Source organism: Cyprinodon tularosa, unplaced genomic scaffold, assembly GCF_016077235.1.
Source record: "Cyprinodon tularosa strain WSP-4 unplaced genomic scaffold, ASM1607723v1 ctg307, whole genome shotgun sequence".
Classification (NCBI taxonomy): domain Eukaryota; kingdom Metazoa; phylum Chordata; class Actinopteri; order Cyprinodontiformes; family Cyprinodontidae; genus Cyprinodon; species Cyprinodon tularosa.
This window is the reverse complement of record NW_024039016.1, coordinates 621,907-639,911: the sequence shown is the minus strand read 5'-3', so window position 1 is coordinate 639,911 and position 18,005 is coordinate 621,907. Positions and strand designations below refer to the sequence as shown.

At 41.6% G+C, this 18,005-nt stretch overlaps 1 protein-coding gene across 2 annotated transcripts in view; it reads right to left on the bottom strand.

The window, feature by feature from the left end:
- LOC119787970 (rho GTPase-activating protein 26-like) overlaps positions 1-18,005 on the bottom strand; it is a 126,705-nt gene that overhangs the window by 28,404 nt on the left and 80,296 nt on the right. For both annotated transcript variants that reach the window (XM_038292072.1, XM_038292073.1), the window contains exons 14-17: positions 14,645-14,719; positions 14,442-14,526; positions 14,236-14,294; positions 7,717-7,822 (exon numbers count right to left, since the gene is read on the bottom strand). In XM_038292072.1, coding sequence (XP_038148000.1) covers positions 7,717-7,822; positions 14,236-14,294; positions 14,442-14,526; positions 14,645-14,719 — 325 coding nt within the window. The remainder of the gene's footprint in view (positions 1-7,716; positions 7,823-14,235; positions 14,295-14,441; positions 14,527-14,644; positions 14,720-18,005) is intronic.

Sequence of the window (18,005 nt, the reverse complement as noted above, 5' to 3'; positions counted from 1 at the left end):
ACAGATGGGCCGGTGCAATGAAAGCAAAATGCTCCCGGCTGCAGCTGTCACCGTGTGCAAAGTCATAAAAATCCACTGTAAATCAACAGCCAGACAAGGACCTTTACAGAAAAGCTGAAAGAGCAGAGAGAACAGGGGGCATCACCTGTCTGCATGCAGCAGGTCAGTAAAGGACAAAGCATAAAGGGAGACGGAGAAGTCCAAAGGTCAAAGAAGTTCACTTTACAAGATACTTTTGTTTTATTGCAACTTATTTACATTTACATTCTGTGTCAGTAAAAACCAGAGTTAGTTAAGACAAGTATGTTATGTTTACCGATAATAAATGGTATACAATCTATTCTACCAATAAATATGGTCATAAAACAATGCTATATATGGAAAAAATAAGAATTATTTCAATCACTTCTCGTTATCTAATCATGTTTATGATTTTCACCTATAGTTGGAGATCGTTTATGCCTTTAACCTTTTACACATTGAACTCATTCTGTCCAATGATACAATGAATCAACCTTCAGGCTGATAGAGATAGGAAACCGTAAAAACCAAAGGCGTGCTCTGATACTATCACCTATAAAAGCCAGTTATGATGATGGCAATCAACAGCTGTAATCCTTCAAAGCTCATGGAAATGTGGCCGTTGCCAAAAGGCCTGCATGCTCTTACCCACATGCAGTATAAATATGGACAATGGCCCATCTCACAGATTGTAGCCTGCTGCTGCTCTAGAAGGAAAGCCTGATAAATCCACTGTCATACTCCCAGTCCTGGGTGCAGGCTGGGGTTTTGCTTTTCCTTTTTTCTCTCTCTGCAGGGCTGGATGGGCAGGTGCTCCTCATCAGCTGATTTCCACCCTTTTTAAGGAGCTAGAACCAGGAGGAGGGCGTCAGTTCGTTAATGCTTCAGCGTTGGTACAACTGATCCTGAACCAAGCCTAGAACCTAAGCCTTGCCTGAATCTAACCCTGTCCTCTCTGCTCCCTCCTCCTAGAACCCAGGATCCCAAGCCCTGAAACCACTCAGTCAGCCTCTAGGAACCTGTGAGGCTTCTGGTCGCAGAACCTTAAGACGCCCTCCTGCCTGAGCGCACCTGCCAGTCCACCCTCAGACACCACCATCCGATCTCGCCAACCGGACCTGCACCAATAGGCTGGATCACTGGACACCATCCTCCCAAACAGACGCCAAGCCTTCCTCTCTGTGAGTCTCATACATCCCTCACTCTTCCACCAGCACCGACCGGTTGCTCACCTGTAACCTAACCTCTTCCAGCCGTATCCTGACAACCCTGCCTGCCGGACTCCTCTCTGTACTACCACAAACCTTCAATAAAACCTTTAACAGATCATTGCCTCCGTGATTGCTCCTATTCAGAGTCTGAAAACCTAAACATGACAGAACGAACTGACCAAGCTGACTCTGGAGAGCAATTACGCAGTGCTATTTCCCACCAGGGTTTACTGCTAGGCCAGCACGAAGCCCTGATTCAGACCATGATACAACACCAAACACTCACCTGTAGTCCTTGGCTACCCTTGGTTGTCAGCTCACAATCCCCATATTAATTGGAGAGAATCCGGAATAGAGACCTGGAGCTCCAGTTGTCTGGCTTCATGTCTTCAGTCAGCTCTTCCTCGTTCTTCGGCCGCCCCAGTCTGTCCTGAGGTCCCTCCTGATCTGTCCCTGGTACCCTCTGAGTACCACGACCTCAATCGGGTTTTTAGTAAAGATCTGACTCTCTGTCTTCCACCCCACCGGCCTTACGACTGCTCCATAGATCTTCTACCAGGGGCTCCGCTGCCATCGGCCCGTCTTTACAAATTATCCCAGTCTGAACAGGGGGCCATGGAGAAATACATTAATGACTCTTTAAATGCAGGCATTATTCGCCCGTCATCCTCACCCCTCGGGGCAGGGTTTTTCTTTGTTGAGAAGAAGGATAAGACCTCACGCCCCTGCATCGATTACCGGGGGTTAAATCAGATTACTATTAAAAACAAGTACTCTCTTCCCCTCCTGGCATCAGCCTTCGATACGGTTCGGGGAGCCACGTTGTTCACTAAACTGGACCTCCGCAATGCTTATCACTTGGTCCGGATTCGAGAGGGGGATGAGTGGAAGACGGCGTTCAAGACCCCCATCGGCCACTTTGAATATTTGGTCATGCCATTTGGTCTGACCAACGCCCCTGCTGTTTTCCAGGCTCTCATAAACGACATTCTCAGAGACTTCATTAATCAATTTGTCTTTGTGTACATTGATGATATACTTATCTTTTCTAAGGATCCACTACAACACAAGCAGCATGTCCGTTTGGTCCTACAGCGCCTCCTGGAAAATCGACTTTTCGTAAAGGCAGAGAAATGTGAGTTCCACCAAGAATCCATCAGCTTCCTCGGTTTCATTTTTGAGGGTGGACAGGTGAAGACAGATCCCAGAAAGGTCAAGGCCGTTACTGATTGGCCCACTCCCACGTCCCGAAAGCAGCTTCAGCGCTTCCTCGGGTTTGCAAACTTCTATAGAGTGTTCATCAAGGACTACAGTGTCATTGTTTCCCCTCTTACAGCTCTCATTTCGACCAAAAGGACGTTCCTGTGGTCTTCAGAAGCAGATCAGGCCTTCAGACTCCTTAAGGAGAGATTCTCTCAGGCCCCCTTCCTCACCTACCCTGATCCACTGGTCCAGTTCACTCTGGAGGTTGACGCCTCAGACACAGGAGTTGGAGCAGTTCTGTCCCAGATGTCAGCCTCCGACGGGAAACTCCATCCCTGCGCCTTCTTCTCTAGACGCTTCTCTTCTGCAGAACGAAACTACGACGTAGGAGATCGAGAGCTTCTGGCCATCAAGCTGGCCTTGGAGGAATGGCGCCACTGGCTGGAGGGGACAGAGTTACCCATCATCATTTGGACCGACCACAAGAACCTCTCCTACATCCAGTCCGCCAAACGCCTGAACTCCCGCCAGAGTCGTTGGTCTCTGTTTTTCTCCCGTTTCAACTTCACCATCACTTATCGCCCTGGCTCTAAGAACACTAAGCCTGACGCCCTGTCCCGGCTATTCTCCTCCTCTGAAGACCCAGGAGATCCAGAAACCATTATCCCTGAGTCCTGCGTTTTTGGAGTTATCTCCTGGGAGCTAGAGAGACAGTTGCAGCAAGCACCGGTGGGCGAACCAGACCCCGGAGGCGGTCCCCCACGAAGACGCTATGTGCCCTCCACAGTCCGTTCCCAAGTTATCCGCTGGGGTCATTCTTCAAGGTTCTCTGGTCATCCTGGCTCTAGTCGCACAATCGCCCTTATCCGGCGGTATTACTGGTGGCCATCACTCAATAAAGATGTCTCTGAATTTGTTTCTGCCTGTCCTGTCTGTGCCAGAAATAAAGGCTCCAGCAAACCACCTACTGGTCTTCTCCAACCCTTACCCAGACCCAGCCGCCCCTGGTCTCACATTGCCTTAGATTTTATCACTGGTCTTCCTCCTTCCAACCACAAGACAGTTATCCTCTCCATCATTGACCGGTTCTCCAAGGCCTGCCACCTGGTGGCCCTGTCAGGACTCCCGTCTGCCCATCAGACAGCCCGGCTTCTAATCAGCCACGTCTTCAGGCTTCATGGACTCCCCACTGAGATTGTTTCTGACCGCGGTCCACAGTTCATCTCCAGAGTATGGCGTGACTTTTGTCAGAGTCTGGGAGCTGGGGTCTCGCTCTCATCAGGATTTCACCCACAGTCCAATGGGCAATGCGAGCGGCTCAACCAGGAAATCGAGAACACCCTCCGCTGTCTCTGTTCCCAGAACCCCAACACCTGGAGTCAGCATCTCGCTTGGGTTGAATACGCCCATAATACCCACGTATCCGCGGCCACTGGTTTTTCCCCATTCGAAGCTTCTGTGGGTTACCAGCCATCTCTCCTCCCCACATCCTTCCCTGACTCTGTCCTCCCTTCTGTCAGATCACACCTCTCCCGTTGCCGTAGAATCTGGGACCAGACCCGAGCAGCCCTGGAACGTGCCTCCATCCGTGACAAGGCGTTTGCAGATCGCAAACGCCTTCCTGCACCCGCCAGTTTGCCTGGACAGGAGGTTTGGCTCTCCTCTAAGGACTTCCCACTGAAGGCTGTTTCCAGAAAGATGGCTCCCCGTTTTCTCGGTCCATTTAAGATTGACCGGGTTATCAGCCCATCAGCTGTCCGTCTCAAACTCCCTCCACATCTTCGTGTACACCCCACCTTCCATGTTTCCCAGATCAAGCCTGTTTCCTCCAGCCGACTGTGCCCTCCTGCCGAGCCCCCTCCGCCCGCCCGGGTTGTGGATGGTCATCCGGCCTTCACAGTCCGCAAGATTGTTGCCTCTAGGCGCCGTGGTCGAGGCCACCAGTTCCTGGTGGATTGGGCGGGTTATGGCCTTGAGGAACGCTCCTGGGTTCCTCGCTCTTTTATTCTTGACCCTACTCTTATTTCTGAGTTCGAGTCCTCTTCGTCCGGACGGCCGCCAGGGGGCGTCCGTTAAAGGGGGGGTGCTGTCATACTCCCAGTCCTGGGTGCAGGCTGGGGTTTTGCTTTTCCTTTTTTCTCTCTCTGCAGGGCTGGATGGGCAGGTGCTCCTCGTCAGCTGATTTCCACCCTTTTTAAGGAGCTGGAACCAGGAGGAGGGCGTCAGTTCGTTAATGCTTCAGCGTTGGTACAACTGATCCTGAACCAAGCCTAGAACCTAAGCCTTGCCTGAATCTAACCCTGTCCTCTCTGCTCCCTCCTCCTAGAACCCAGGATCCCAAGCCCTGAAACCACTCAGTCAGCCTCTAGGAACCTGTGAGGCTTCTGGTCGCAGAACCTTAAGACGCCCTCCTGCCTGAGCGCACCTGCCAGTCCACCCTCAGACACCACCATCCGATCTCGCCAACCGGACCTGCACCAATAGGCTGGATCACTGGACACCATCCTCCCAAACAGACGCCAAGCCTTCCTCTCTGTGAGTCTCATACATCCCTCACTCTTCCACCAGCACCGACCGGTTGCTCACCTGTAACCTAACCTCTTCCAGCCGTATCCTGACAACCCTGCCTGCCGGACTCCTCTCTGTACTACCACAAACCTTCAATAAAACCTTTAACAGATCATTGCCTCCGTGATTGCTCCTATTCAGAGTCTGAAAACCTAAACATGACATCCACAGGGTTTAGACTGAATACACAATGTCAGTCGGATACTTATGCATAAGCCACCGATGTCATACCATGATTTTCTTTACGCTGATGCTCAAATTGACTATTGAAAGGCATGCATTTATATGTACAACACTCTAAATATTTTTACCACTGAAATGTGCTTTATGAATAAACTCGCTTTCCTTGCCTTGACATACAATATATCTGCCATGTATAGTTATGTACAAGGTATTTGCTTTATAGGGCTCTTAGGGAAATACCTTGAAAATCTAAATTTCAAGCCACTAGTGTTATTGGAATCTAGTACAAGACCATATTACCTTCGCAACATTAAAAAAAATATGGATATTTTGATGGTAAAAAATAATGTCGATGTAATAACAAGAAACGCCAACTTTCCCGAATAAAGTAAGAAAAATAACAAGTGCTAATTTTAGAAATAAATGCTTGTATAAGAAATTCATGAAAAAAAACTCTGAGAGTGAAAGAAACACATTTTTTTTGGTACAACATTAACCTTAGAGGCATAAATTCTGATACTGGCAATTACATTTATTAGTTTAGAAAACTAAATATAATTGTTAAATAGGCTTATTAACTTTTGAACTTTTTATGTGGCTTTTTACATTTTTTTCTTGACTTGTTAACTTTTTTTTCTACCAACCTTTTCATAACATGAGGACCCAAATTTGGGTCCTCAGCACTCGCCCCAAGATGGTTTTTAGACCTGTAACATATTCTCTGGGGTCTTGCCTTTATTTTGATACCAAAACAATTAAAATAAACTCTGTAGGTCTTGAGATATATTCAATTCATTTTGGGCATGTTATTTTCAAGCATATTTCTCGAAAACAGGCCTAGTGTCCAAGAGGTTTTTGTGCTTCTGGACCTTACTTAGGGACTGGGAGGGGGGACTCCATTTGTAAGGGGTATGCACAAATGGTAACTTACCCTATAAAGGGTTAAAGTTGCAGGAATAAACGGTTTTACAATCAAAATAACAGTTTTATAAAACGAAGCTGAACAATTAATGCCAAAACAAATCCATTGTGAAAGCAATCAAATTATTTGTCTTCCATAGTAGGAACCTAACTTTTACATAACAGCATTTGCATACACTGCTCTGCAAATATTTATTATATTTTTAGAAGTACATCTCTCGTCCATAATCGTCTCACTGCAAAGACTTTTCTTTTTTCAAATGTATTCTTGACTCTGGCTAAGCCACCAAGATCTTTCATTTCCCCCCAGTATAACTGTTGTTTTGCAAATCTGAGTGACCACTTGGATTCACTACGATGCTAAAAAGGGAAATTCTTTATTCTTCAGTTTTCTAGCAAACATATGAATGCGTAGCCTCAGCCTAGCTTATCCTTTTATAAATCTCTCCCCAAATACTAAGCTAAAGTGGAGATATGGAGCAAATGTGAGGAAAAAGCTAAAAAGGAAGCTGAGCTTTATTCATTTCTTCATCGGATTCACAGAAATGTAAGAAGATTTAAAACTTACACTGAATCCAGATTTAAGGGTGTGTAGACTTACTAGGAAAGGTAGTAAGTCACATATATTCTGAGCTCCACTAGGAGAGTAAGCAAATGCTATAGTTAGAGGTAAAGACGTTTTAAAGGCAACATGAAAGAAGATGTGTTTGGTTTTTGCAGAGACCCACCTGTGAAAGACAATTCCCCAATGGAAGCATATCAACCCACTACTTTTAGTAAATCCAACTTGTTTTCCAAACAGACATAAGAATCCACTTAACGTCGCTTCCTAGAGAATTTAACCAATCCACCTCAAGAATGCTTTAGAGACTTTTCTCTGCAAAATATCTCTACATTTACAGTAAAAACATATTAACCAGCTTCGAGTTCCTCCGGCATGATTTCCTCTCCCACATTCTAAGATCCTGTTGCCTTTCTCAGGTTGATATACAGTAGTGAAGAAAATTCTAGACAGCTCAAATATCTCCAAATGATAAACGGAAATCTCTACGTTGTCAGCCAGGCCAACAATGACCCTAACGACTTCATTATCAGAGAAATGGGCCGTATCGGGGTTTGCAGGCCAACGACCACCTCAACGACTCCCAATGACTAAGGGTTGGACCTGTTTTTTTCAGTTCGATTTGCATGTTTTCTAAGCCATAACAAGGCTTTATTTGTGCCAATCTATGAGCCCGGAGCTCAAACGCTACTCCAGACATTTTGAATTGAGAAAGCTTCCTGGATGGGAAGCGAAACGTCTTCAAGCTTGGAAAACAAAACCAGCATTTTTCTGTTTTTTTACTTTGTTGAAATGAAATATCTACCTCTATTGTAGCCAGAAAATTCAAGCATCTTTTTGGATTTTCTTAGCTCTAACTTTATTGATTAACACAATCGTCTAATTTCTTTAATTTCTAAAACAACCTACAACCTACCTTTAATCTCTCCAATAAAGAAAACAAAACAAACTAGGAAGATAATTCATTCTGTTTGGCCTTAGGTGCTCTGTCCTCTGCTCACAGTCTGCAGGGTCAGAGTTCGGTACACCTGTGTTATTTCCACCTACTTGTTCAGGTGTTTCATCAGCATCTCTAACATCTGTCTGTTCTTCTCAGGCAGTCGGTGGACGAGAGCGTGGATCTCTTTCACTCTGGCCTCTGGGTTATCCATCTCTGCAGAAAGACACATTTAACAAGAAAGGTTAGTTTCTTCAAGAAAAAAAGACATCATCAAGGATGAGCAATTATAACAAAATATAAGCGAGGCACCAAATATTTAGCTAACAGAGTCAACATGTGTTTCCTTGATTGTAATATTGGAACAAAGGAGGATATTTTTATTAGTTATGCAAATTAACTAAAAGACCGTCTAAGAAAATAAGACTTAGGAATAGTTTGAGTATTAATTCCAGGAGTTTACAAAAGAAGAAGAGATAATCCTCAAAGTGAGCTGTATTCACACTTTCAGTCAGCTGTTGGAGCATTAACGGGGAAAGACTATGTAGATCTAAAACACGCAGAATATTCTGAGGCATTATAGGTAGAGACTGCATTTACACAGAAATTCATAGAAAGTTTATTTCCCGAATGAGGTTTCATATTTTTATGAAAATAAGTTTGATTGATCATTAGCCTATTTTAATATTTACTAAATCTAAACCCCGAAAATTATACCTTGTGCTTTTGTTATTTTGTGTATTCCTTCTCTCCCTCTTCATAGCCACACCAAAGAGAATTGTTTTCTAAGAAAATGCTCCTAAAGTCCGTAAAATGTCTGGCTAGCACAACAATGTGTTTATTAGTTAGTTGGATTGCCATACTGCACGACATTTAATGTTTATGTAAATTATAGACTGTAGTTTGCTTAGAAAAGTAAACATAAAAGCGATTCCTGCTACAACAAACATTATAAGGAAAAGGAGAAACAGAAAGTGCTCTAATAATTTGCAGTAGGAATGTTTTTCCCCTAAAGCCTCTCTGTTACACCCCAGTAGAAAATTATCATCTATAAAGATCATAAGAGGTACAAGCATAAGGTTTGTCACCAGAGGTTTGATAAAATGCTGATTTTAATGAAGCATGTCTATACATATGAATCATAAGACACACATTATGCTTCAAATGGAGGTTTAAATCATCTATGCAGTTTCTGCTGTAAACGTGTTGGCAAAGTAAATAATACTAAAGCTATCAACATTTTTTTTTTCATGATTTACACCATAATGCAATTTATGATTTGCAAGATCATTAATCTTCTTGGAGAGAACTGCTGGAAACCGGGAAAGGCGTGTAGCCTTGTAGACTGTTAAGGCCGACAGACTTGCTGTTAAAGCATCACTGTTCCAAGTCAACAGCAAGGTGACAAAGTGCTCACACTAGATCAGGCCTTCAGCTCTGGCTGTCAACGGAAAAGTAATGCACCACAGACTGCAGTACAGGGCTGAAAAGCTCATTCACACACTTTAATCCTGACAAAGTTTCTGTATACAGGCCCGGATCCTTGGACCTGAGCATAACAGCAGGGCGCAAAATGCAGAAATAAGTATAAAAAAACACAAAAATGTCATACATGGGTCTACACAAGACTTGTGGCAGATGTCACGGTGAAAACTGCACCTCTTGAAGAGAAATATGAAGGCTAATCTAAAGCTTGCCCGAAAGAACACATCTAAATACCAGGATGTAGAGAAAAAATTATATCTGGGACAATTTAGAGTAAAATTTGATTATTTGATGATTAAGTTCCATTTAAAATACTTTATTTTTCCCATAGGGAAACTAAATGATGTAATTCAGTGATTCCCAACTGGGGTACTCAAAACTCCTAGTGGTCTGTGTGCACATTGCAAGGAGTACATGTATATAAATCCCTTTAGTGTGCCACAGTGGGGAAATCCACTCTCTGCATTTAAGCCATCCCCTTGGGGAGCAGTGGGCTGGCATTGTGTGGCGCCCCGGGAGCAGTGTGGGGTTAGGGGTCTTGTTCAGGAACCTAGAGTGGAGGCTGTGGGGATCAAACCATGTACTTACAACCTTGTCAGAGCACAAGCGCCTTGCTCTAACTACTAGGCCAACAATCCCCTTTATTTATTTATTTATTAGGTAGTAAAATAAAATCGGGCTGGGATCTATTCTACTTTGTTAGGATCCAATTGATTTTATCAACCAAAAAGTAAGATTTTATTTAAGTTCACCTTCTGCTGTGACACACATCTAAATCAAGCAGAGGAACAGACTGGATGTAGAGAACAGCCTTGTATCTGCTGTTTTCCCCACTGAGCTCATCAAAGCAGCTCAGGTGTTTTGATGAAAACAAAGTAAAACTAATTAAGTGAGTCTGACTATAATCAATATTTTGTTCCCAGTATATCAAGTTTAAATATGATAGAGGAGATACTCAAAGAAGTGCCAGTTTTATAAATACAGGTTTATAATATGATTTTATTTTGTATTTATTTTGATTCCTTACTCATTTCCAGGCAACATATTTATGTTTTTTATTGAGATGGAAAGCATAAAATGCCTCAGAATTAAATGCTCAACTTAAAAGATTAAGTTGATTAAAATATATTTTATTTTATAATCAGTTATTGTACGCTCCACTTTTGGACAACTGTTAGGCAACCAAGTGTTGCACATATTTAAAGGCCAGATACTTTTAAATGAGAGGGGGTGCTCATGGTAAGACAAAATGCCCAAAGGGGTTCACAAGTCAAAAAAAGTTGGGAAACATTGTTATAATTCATAAAACATGTTTTCTTTGATCAAGTTGTTTGAGATGATTGCTGATCTTCCAAAGTCTTTCTCACAGTAGCTCAGGAGAAGCCTCTGACAGAAGACACCTCTGTTTTATGCTTGTTTGATGAAGAGGATGCTCAGGGTCATGTTCTTTGTTTTATCAAGTAAATCTGAAAATGAAGAATAAATGACCCTATTGGCATAAACAGGGTTTATACAGGAATGAATAACTCAAATTTAATGCTCTTTTAATGCTCTTAGAAATCATTTTAATACCACCAACAGGTACCCGTCGACAGGCTGCAGCCATGTCCCAAATTTCTCGTTTTTCCAGCCACTTTTGTTGAAATTAGCTTTTCCCCCCCATTCTCTAGCTTTTTCTCAGACTCAAGCTTCTTTTCTGAACATACAGCTTTGCGATCAACCGGACGCAGTTCCACGCAAATATATTGTGATATAATATGTCTGACGAAATTGTTTTTATAAACTTTTTTTTTTTAAATAAAGCATTTTAAATGCCACAATAAAGACATTTAATGAATTTTAATGCCAATTAAGGCCTTAATTTAAAAAATAATAATTTAATGACTTTTAATGATTTTTAATGAGCCGTGGAAACCCTGATAAAGGAAATACAGCATTCAAGAAAAAATAAAATAAAGATAAAACCCATTCCAGTTGTAAAGCATGGAGGTAGAAGAGTCATGCAGGGGTCCTGGTTAGTGTTGCGCCAAGGCCATTTTTTGGCCCCGATACCGATACCCGATACCTGGCTGCGCACTATTGGCCGATATCGATACCATACCAATATCACCTGTTTAAAATGTGTGTGTGTGTGTGTATATATGAAGAACCGCATACTACTTGCATGTAAAATAATTGCCATCATGGCTTTGTCAAGCTGCTGCCTACCTTTGTGAAGCAGAAAAAAACTAATACAAAGTGAATCCAGTAGAACTTTTTATTGCCTACCTGGAATGGGTGACAATAGTTGAATAAACTTATGGCTCTCAAAATGGTATTGATGCACTATTTGTTGGTACTCGCCGATACCACCATTTTAGGGCAGTATCGGGGCCCCGTCCGATACTGGTATCGGTATCGGTGAAACACTAGTCCTGGTATGAAGAGGATTCCAGTAGCAGAAACTTGAAAAGTCATTTTTTTCACCATATTTTCACTAAATAACTTTTACTAAGTTAACTAAATTGTTTATCTCTGGGTAAAGTGTAACACAAAATACAGATTTTACTTTACTTATTTTAGAAAGGCTATCTATATGAAAAGCAACAATGTTAGTGAAAAAACAAAACCGGTTTGAGAAGTAATTCAAGCCCTTAACTGTTCCTCATATATGCAAACATTGGGGCGTAAATACATTTGCTTGACAAATGAGTGGCAACAACCTTCAGCCCTGAGCTGACATTAGGGAAAGGAATAAAGGGCAACACAGATCAGCGGCATGAGACAAGCAAACGAGAAACCCTCATTATTTTCTATGAAACAAACCCGTGCCGCCGGCATCTGGTTGGTAGATTACGCTTGAAGGCAAACCGTCCAGCTAACATCTCGATATCTGTTCTATTCGGAGGCATCAACTGCTCTAACAAAACACATTGAAATCCAGTAATATATGTCTCAGAAGCTTTCAGGATGACAATGTGTTTTAAGGACTCTATTGATGTACCACCTGTCTATTTAAGTCTCCGGTTGACAAAAGGCAGTGAGTATTAGAGATATCACTCAATCAAACATCTATCTCATCCCTTCTAGATAGCCGGGAGGAGAATAACAATCTTTTCACACATCGGGTGAAACCAAGCGATGATTAAAAGATAGCTATCAGTTGATATTTGTTTAACAGGGAAATGCTGACTCGCTAGACTAGTTGTGTGCAAAAAAGCTTTCTGCAGCACCGGCTCATATTTCTATTTGGATTTCATCAATTTGGATTAATAGAAAACACTATAATGAATAGTTGTTTTTTTTTTTACTTTTAGAGGGATTTGAAGACATAATAATGCAGGAAATTTATACAGAAAAAAAAAATGAAAAACTCATGGGAAAAACATGCAAGCAAAACTGAATGTCAGTTCTAAGGAAAGTTAATGCGTTTGGTATTTTCCTGTCAGTTCGCACAAAAGACAGGTATCAGAAGACAGATTCCATCCTGCCACACCTTCTGCTCTTCCTCTTCTTTCTCTACAACTCTACACAAAACCTGCTCCCACAAGACTACTTACTTTTTGAATCTTTGTCTCATTTCTATGTTTCAACCTGAAATTCTATACATTGGATGAGAGGAAACATGAGGAGGGGGAAGATGAGTGACGGAGGAGGGACTGGAGATGTGAAAGAGAAGGGAAAGAGGGAGGAGCTGGCAGAGAGAGTTCAAAGCAGGACAGCGTTCTCACGGCGCTCTGCCAAGTGAGAGGAGAAAAGAAACAATATTCAGCCACATTCCTCCTTATATAGTTTTTCAAACCACAGAGATGTTCTGACATAAGAAAAGTGAAAAAAATAAAACAAAAAAAAGGTTATAAGCAAACATTATAAAGAGAAAAATTCCAGAATGTCTTTAAACCAGCTGTTTTACACACTAAACTTCCACAAGCCCTGTTGACCACCCCCTCCACCCTTGTTTGGCTGCTCTTTATACAACGCTGCATCCTGGTAGTGTTGCTAGGGACAACCAGTCATTTCCTGGAGGCCAGCATTGCTGTCGTTCTTTCTTTAGGATTAGCCGCAGTCAAACACGGAAAACCTGTCCGTCCAACTTTTAAAACCTGACTCGGTTAAACTGAATTACTCTTGATCTTTTGACATACAGTAGAGAAGATTATAATTAACAAGAGAAATTACATATTGTTCATAAACATATAATATTCATATCTCCTGTAACATTTTTCAAATGATGTTGCAACTACAGAGTTTAGTCTTAGAATATGTTTATTTCAACTTTTTTATTAATTAAAACCTTTTTAATTGAACAATTTCTCCAACTCGTTAAGCTTAAGACTGATTAACGAGACTGCTTCTCTGATGTTCTCCTTGCCCGACCCATCATTTTAGGTGGATTACATTAGCTTGGTAGGCGTGCAGTTATTACACACTCCTTTTATGTTTTGCTTTTTAACATAAATGTTTGCTCTTCATATTAAGCTACATCAAAACTGACATTAATTTAGCTGATGTCTTTGGGAAGAAAGTCTGAGCCAGCGTCTGCTTTCAGGAGTTTATTTTGTATCCCAGCAGCAGCAGCAGGAAAGGAATGCAGTGGACTGAAACGATTGCTTTGGCTGTCGGACAGTAGAGATAATCAATCTTTAAAATGGCTGAGTAAGCCAAGTGTTTTTTTTTTTTTTTCCTCCACAACGGGCGCTTTACATACAAAAATAGATCATTTTTAAGCTGTGGTTTGGAATTACATAACTCCCTCAGAGAGTTTGTACCATTTAGTTCAGAAACCCTCGGCTTTTGACTTTCATGTCAAATCTGACCCTTATCTGTGTAATACTTCTAATCCACACGCTGGCTGGAGGCAAACTGTGTCACAGAAGAATTATAAGAATAAATTAAATCCCATTTATGTCATTCAGATGCAGAATTGTATTAGTTGTGTTTTAAAAGTCATCTAAGTTTTTCCCAAAACATAAAAAAAGGAAAAAAACATACTTATTGATATCATCCCTATGTAATTCAGAAGGATTACATCTTAAAATAGCAACTACTAAAATCTACCTACAGGATGGAAATTCGACTTAAATTAAGATCTTTCCTGTTGTTGCTACAATCACTCTTTTATTTAAATAGCTGTTTATCTTGATGCAGAATAATATGAGACTTACTGGCAGCTTTGATGAAACTCCTCTGGTACTGATATGTCATGAGAGGCGCAGGCAACATCCTGGACAAACAAGAGATGACAGGTAGAGTAATATGCATCGAGGTTATAAGGAATTAAACTGTCATTTTAAGGGATGAATCTAGCAGAAACTGTCCAGTTATTATAAAGACAGGAAGCAACAAATCAGATCAGTTTTCCCACACATACCTGAGATAAAACTTGATTGCACTTGTTATTGTTTTAATCTCCCACTCTGGGTTGTCCAGCTCCACATCAGCACATGTCTTAGGATCTGATAAACCAAATTGTTCACTTAAAATCAATAATGGTGAAATGTTTTTTTTTAAACATAAGTAGATGATTTCCCCTTAAGGAATTTGGACATTGTTATGTGAGGGTTTTGCGTTTACCCATAGCCAGGCTCAGTAGTTTCTGTACTTTGGAGTTTACGCCAACGATTCGGTACAAGCCCTGCTCCCCAATACCTGAAGGATCAGAGACAATACCAGAATGTTATTCTATGGAAATATTAAGCAAAATACTAGAGAATATTGAACATATTAAAATAAAAATCAGAAAAAAATATTTGGAAAAATTAAACAAGGAGCCTCCTTCATTAACTAACAACTTGAACCTTCTTGCAAATGCTTATGTCACAACTCAGTGACTCCAGACGTCAATGGATTGTCTTCTAGCAGAGCCTACACCATGCTTAAGACAATCCAGACTGTTTTCATTGGTTGTTCCAAGATGGTGGAATGACCTACAAAGCACTACAAGAACAGCAGCATCCCTCTCTTAAGAAACTCTTAAAGACCAACCTCTTCAACAGCATCTCTTATCCCAACTCTTACATATAGCTCTGAACACCTCTGCTACTCTTTCTGTACTTCCCACCAGGGGCGTCTCTAGGTTTAAGAGACAAGGGTGGCTCAGCCCCTAGAAGATAATGCGCGCCGAATTTTTTCAGTGCACCTGCTAAGGCGTTGTCTAAGACAAGGGTGTAACTTTGTGTTGAAAGTTGGTGGGGACGGCTCATAAGGAAAGGGAGCTACCTGCGCGACGCCTTTTTTTTTTGTTGGAAAGGATAAAGCCAAAAAAATGCGAATAACATTTATCAATTTAATGCTTACAGTTAAAAACATAACTGTTACAATATTCACTTATATATTTTGTGCAAAAAATATCACATAAATCTAAACAGACAGTACAAATCAAAGAAATCAAATAAATATATCAATTTTGTAGAACATTTATTGACAGTCAATTTTGGGTCACTTTTTAAAATTAATTTACTTTTAAACCAGGACTCGGACAAGATCTTATGGGACCTTAAGCAGAATATGATTAAGCAACTCCGTCTTTCTGTCAAGAACATCCACCAGCAGGGTATCCAGGGGGGGATTTACCATTAGGCAATACTAGGCAGTTGCCCAGGGCCCCAAGTTCTGGGGGCCCCATAAAACTCTGTTTCCATGTATGGTTAATACAACTAATCCTTATTTGTGCACATTAATTATGTTTTTGATAAAAATCCTTTGGCTAAAATGCCATCAGAACGCTGATAAATAGAGAGGAAAAAGGGACAAGAAGAGAGGGACAAAACCTAGAACAAATAATGGATGTCTATTCTATTAACATTTCTCTATCTGTAGAATGGGTCTGTTTTATGGGTTTACTTCTCAGGGGGCCCCCTGCCTGTCTTTGCCTAGGGCCCCAAATTTCCTAAATCCGCCCCTGAGGGTATCAATACTGATTTGATAGAATCTGGGAGAGCGGACTATGTTCAACCATCCATTTTCTTTAACCTTATCCCTCAGTGGGATCAGGAGGTGCTGGTGCATATCTCCAGCCACGTTCTGGGTGAGAGGTGGGATCACCCTGGACAGGTCACCAGTCTGTCGCAGTATGTTCAACCAGCTTAAAAGTAATCGGTAATCAGATTTATTATTTGCACTTTTACTAAGTGAACTTTCTAACTCCCTTAAATCTAAAATTCCAATGCCAAAATTGTTTAAATCTTTTATCTTTGGACCCCCTGCAGAGTGACGTCACACCTGCAACATCCTATCCTTACCTTCCTGCTAGATTGCAAAAAGCAGCTTGCTCATGAGTTGTCAACATAACACGCTAAATCTTAAATGTACGTGTACATATAAAAGAAAAAGGGGCGCAGTGCTTGCAACTGAATGGCAACACTATCAAAGTCAGGAAAAAGTTTTAAGTAAAGCCGGGATTAAAACAGTAGCTACAACAAGATTCAAATAAAAGGTGTTTTTTATGTTCATCCTAAACACCAACTCCGATAGACCATCAGTAGAGCAGGTGTTTAAATTAATCAATCACTGCTGCGAAAGCTTATAGCAGTGAAAGCTAATATACCACAGCCATCACTTAATAAACGCAAAATAAACAACCCTCTAAAAACGGAAAACTGTAATGGACTGAAAGTCCTGTTTTTTATGTGGGAAATTATTTGCGTGTGTTTTAGTATAATTCTGATATATTGGCGCTGTTGTCTGTTTCTATGGCAACGATACTGAATGTAGTGTAGCTTAGAGACCTGCATGGGTCGAGTTTTACCAACCCGCACCCGCCCAAACCCGTTAGGATGACGACCGAACCCGACCCGTCACCCGCGGATATCTTCAATTCAAATGTTATGGGGAGAGGTTGGAGGGGGGTGATGGGGAGAAAGCGAGAGGATTCTTTTTTTTGAGTTTTTTTGTCGGGGTTTGTGGACGGTGAGCAGCGGGGAGAACTTTTTTTTCAATTTCTTTCTGAGGAGCGGCATGAATGGGGTTTTAATCAGATATACACAGCACCGAAAGCAAAATACGTGTACAAAATATTGGTGGGGACCGTCATGTCCACACCAGTCCTTAAGGAAGTTACGCCTATGATTGTTCAGATTAACTTGTCTTCTTTATGGCTTTTATTCGGTGCTTTACTGCATTTGTTTTGGGAAAATATGAGGAAAAAATAAATACAGAAAAAAAATATATTTTTTTTAAAATCGCAAAATAATTATAGGGTGGCTAATGCCAAAGAAAGGGTGACTGAAGCCACCCTTAAATAGGTCTAACGACGCTTATGCTTCCCACTATCTGTTTGTTGTCACAACAGATTATAACTTGAAATTTTCCTCTAGAGAACTTACTTTCATAACTAGGGATGGGAATCGAAAACCGGTTCCTGTTCAGAACCGGTTCCGTATTTTCCGATTCCATGGCATCATTTGGCAGCTCGCTGAACGATTCTTTTTTCGATTCCCGCAGCACCACAGCCTAGAGCGCCGGCTCTGGGGAGCACGACTTACGTCACGTTTTTTACGTAAGTTACGCAAGTTACGCAAGTTGGAAGAACTATTCGAGGAGGAAGACAACGAGCTGCGGTCACTTTGTGAATCAAAGCCCCGTCTTTCCTTAGCCCAGAGGGTAGATCAGGAAATCCAGCTCTATAAAAGCTTGCCCTCCATCCCCTGCAGGGATAGCGCCACACTGTGGTGGTGGAACAAGCAAGATACGCTGCCCTTGCTATCTGGACTGGCTGAAAACTACCTCTGTGTGCAGGCTTCCTCCACCCCATCTGAGAGGGTGTTCTCCACGGCTGGAGACATCATAAGCCCTGAAAGATCCCGTATCCTTCCAGAAAAAGCAGATATGCTCATCTTTCTGCAAAAGAACTGTTCATTTTCCCTACTACTGTTTTATAATTAGTATTTTTTGTTATTTAAAATAGGTTATTATCCCATCATTTGTTATTAGACAT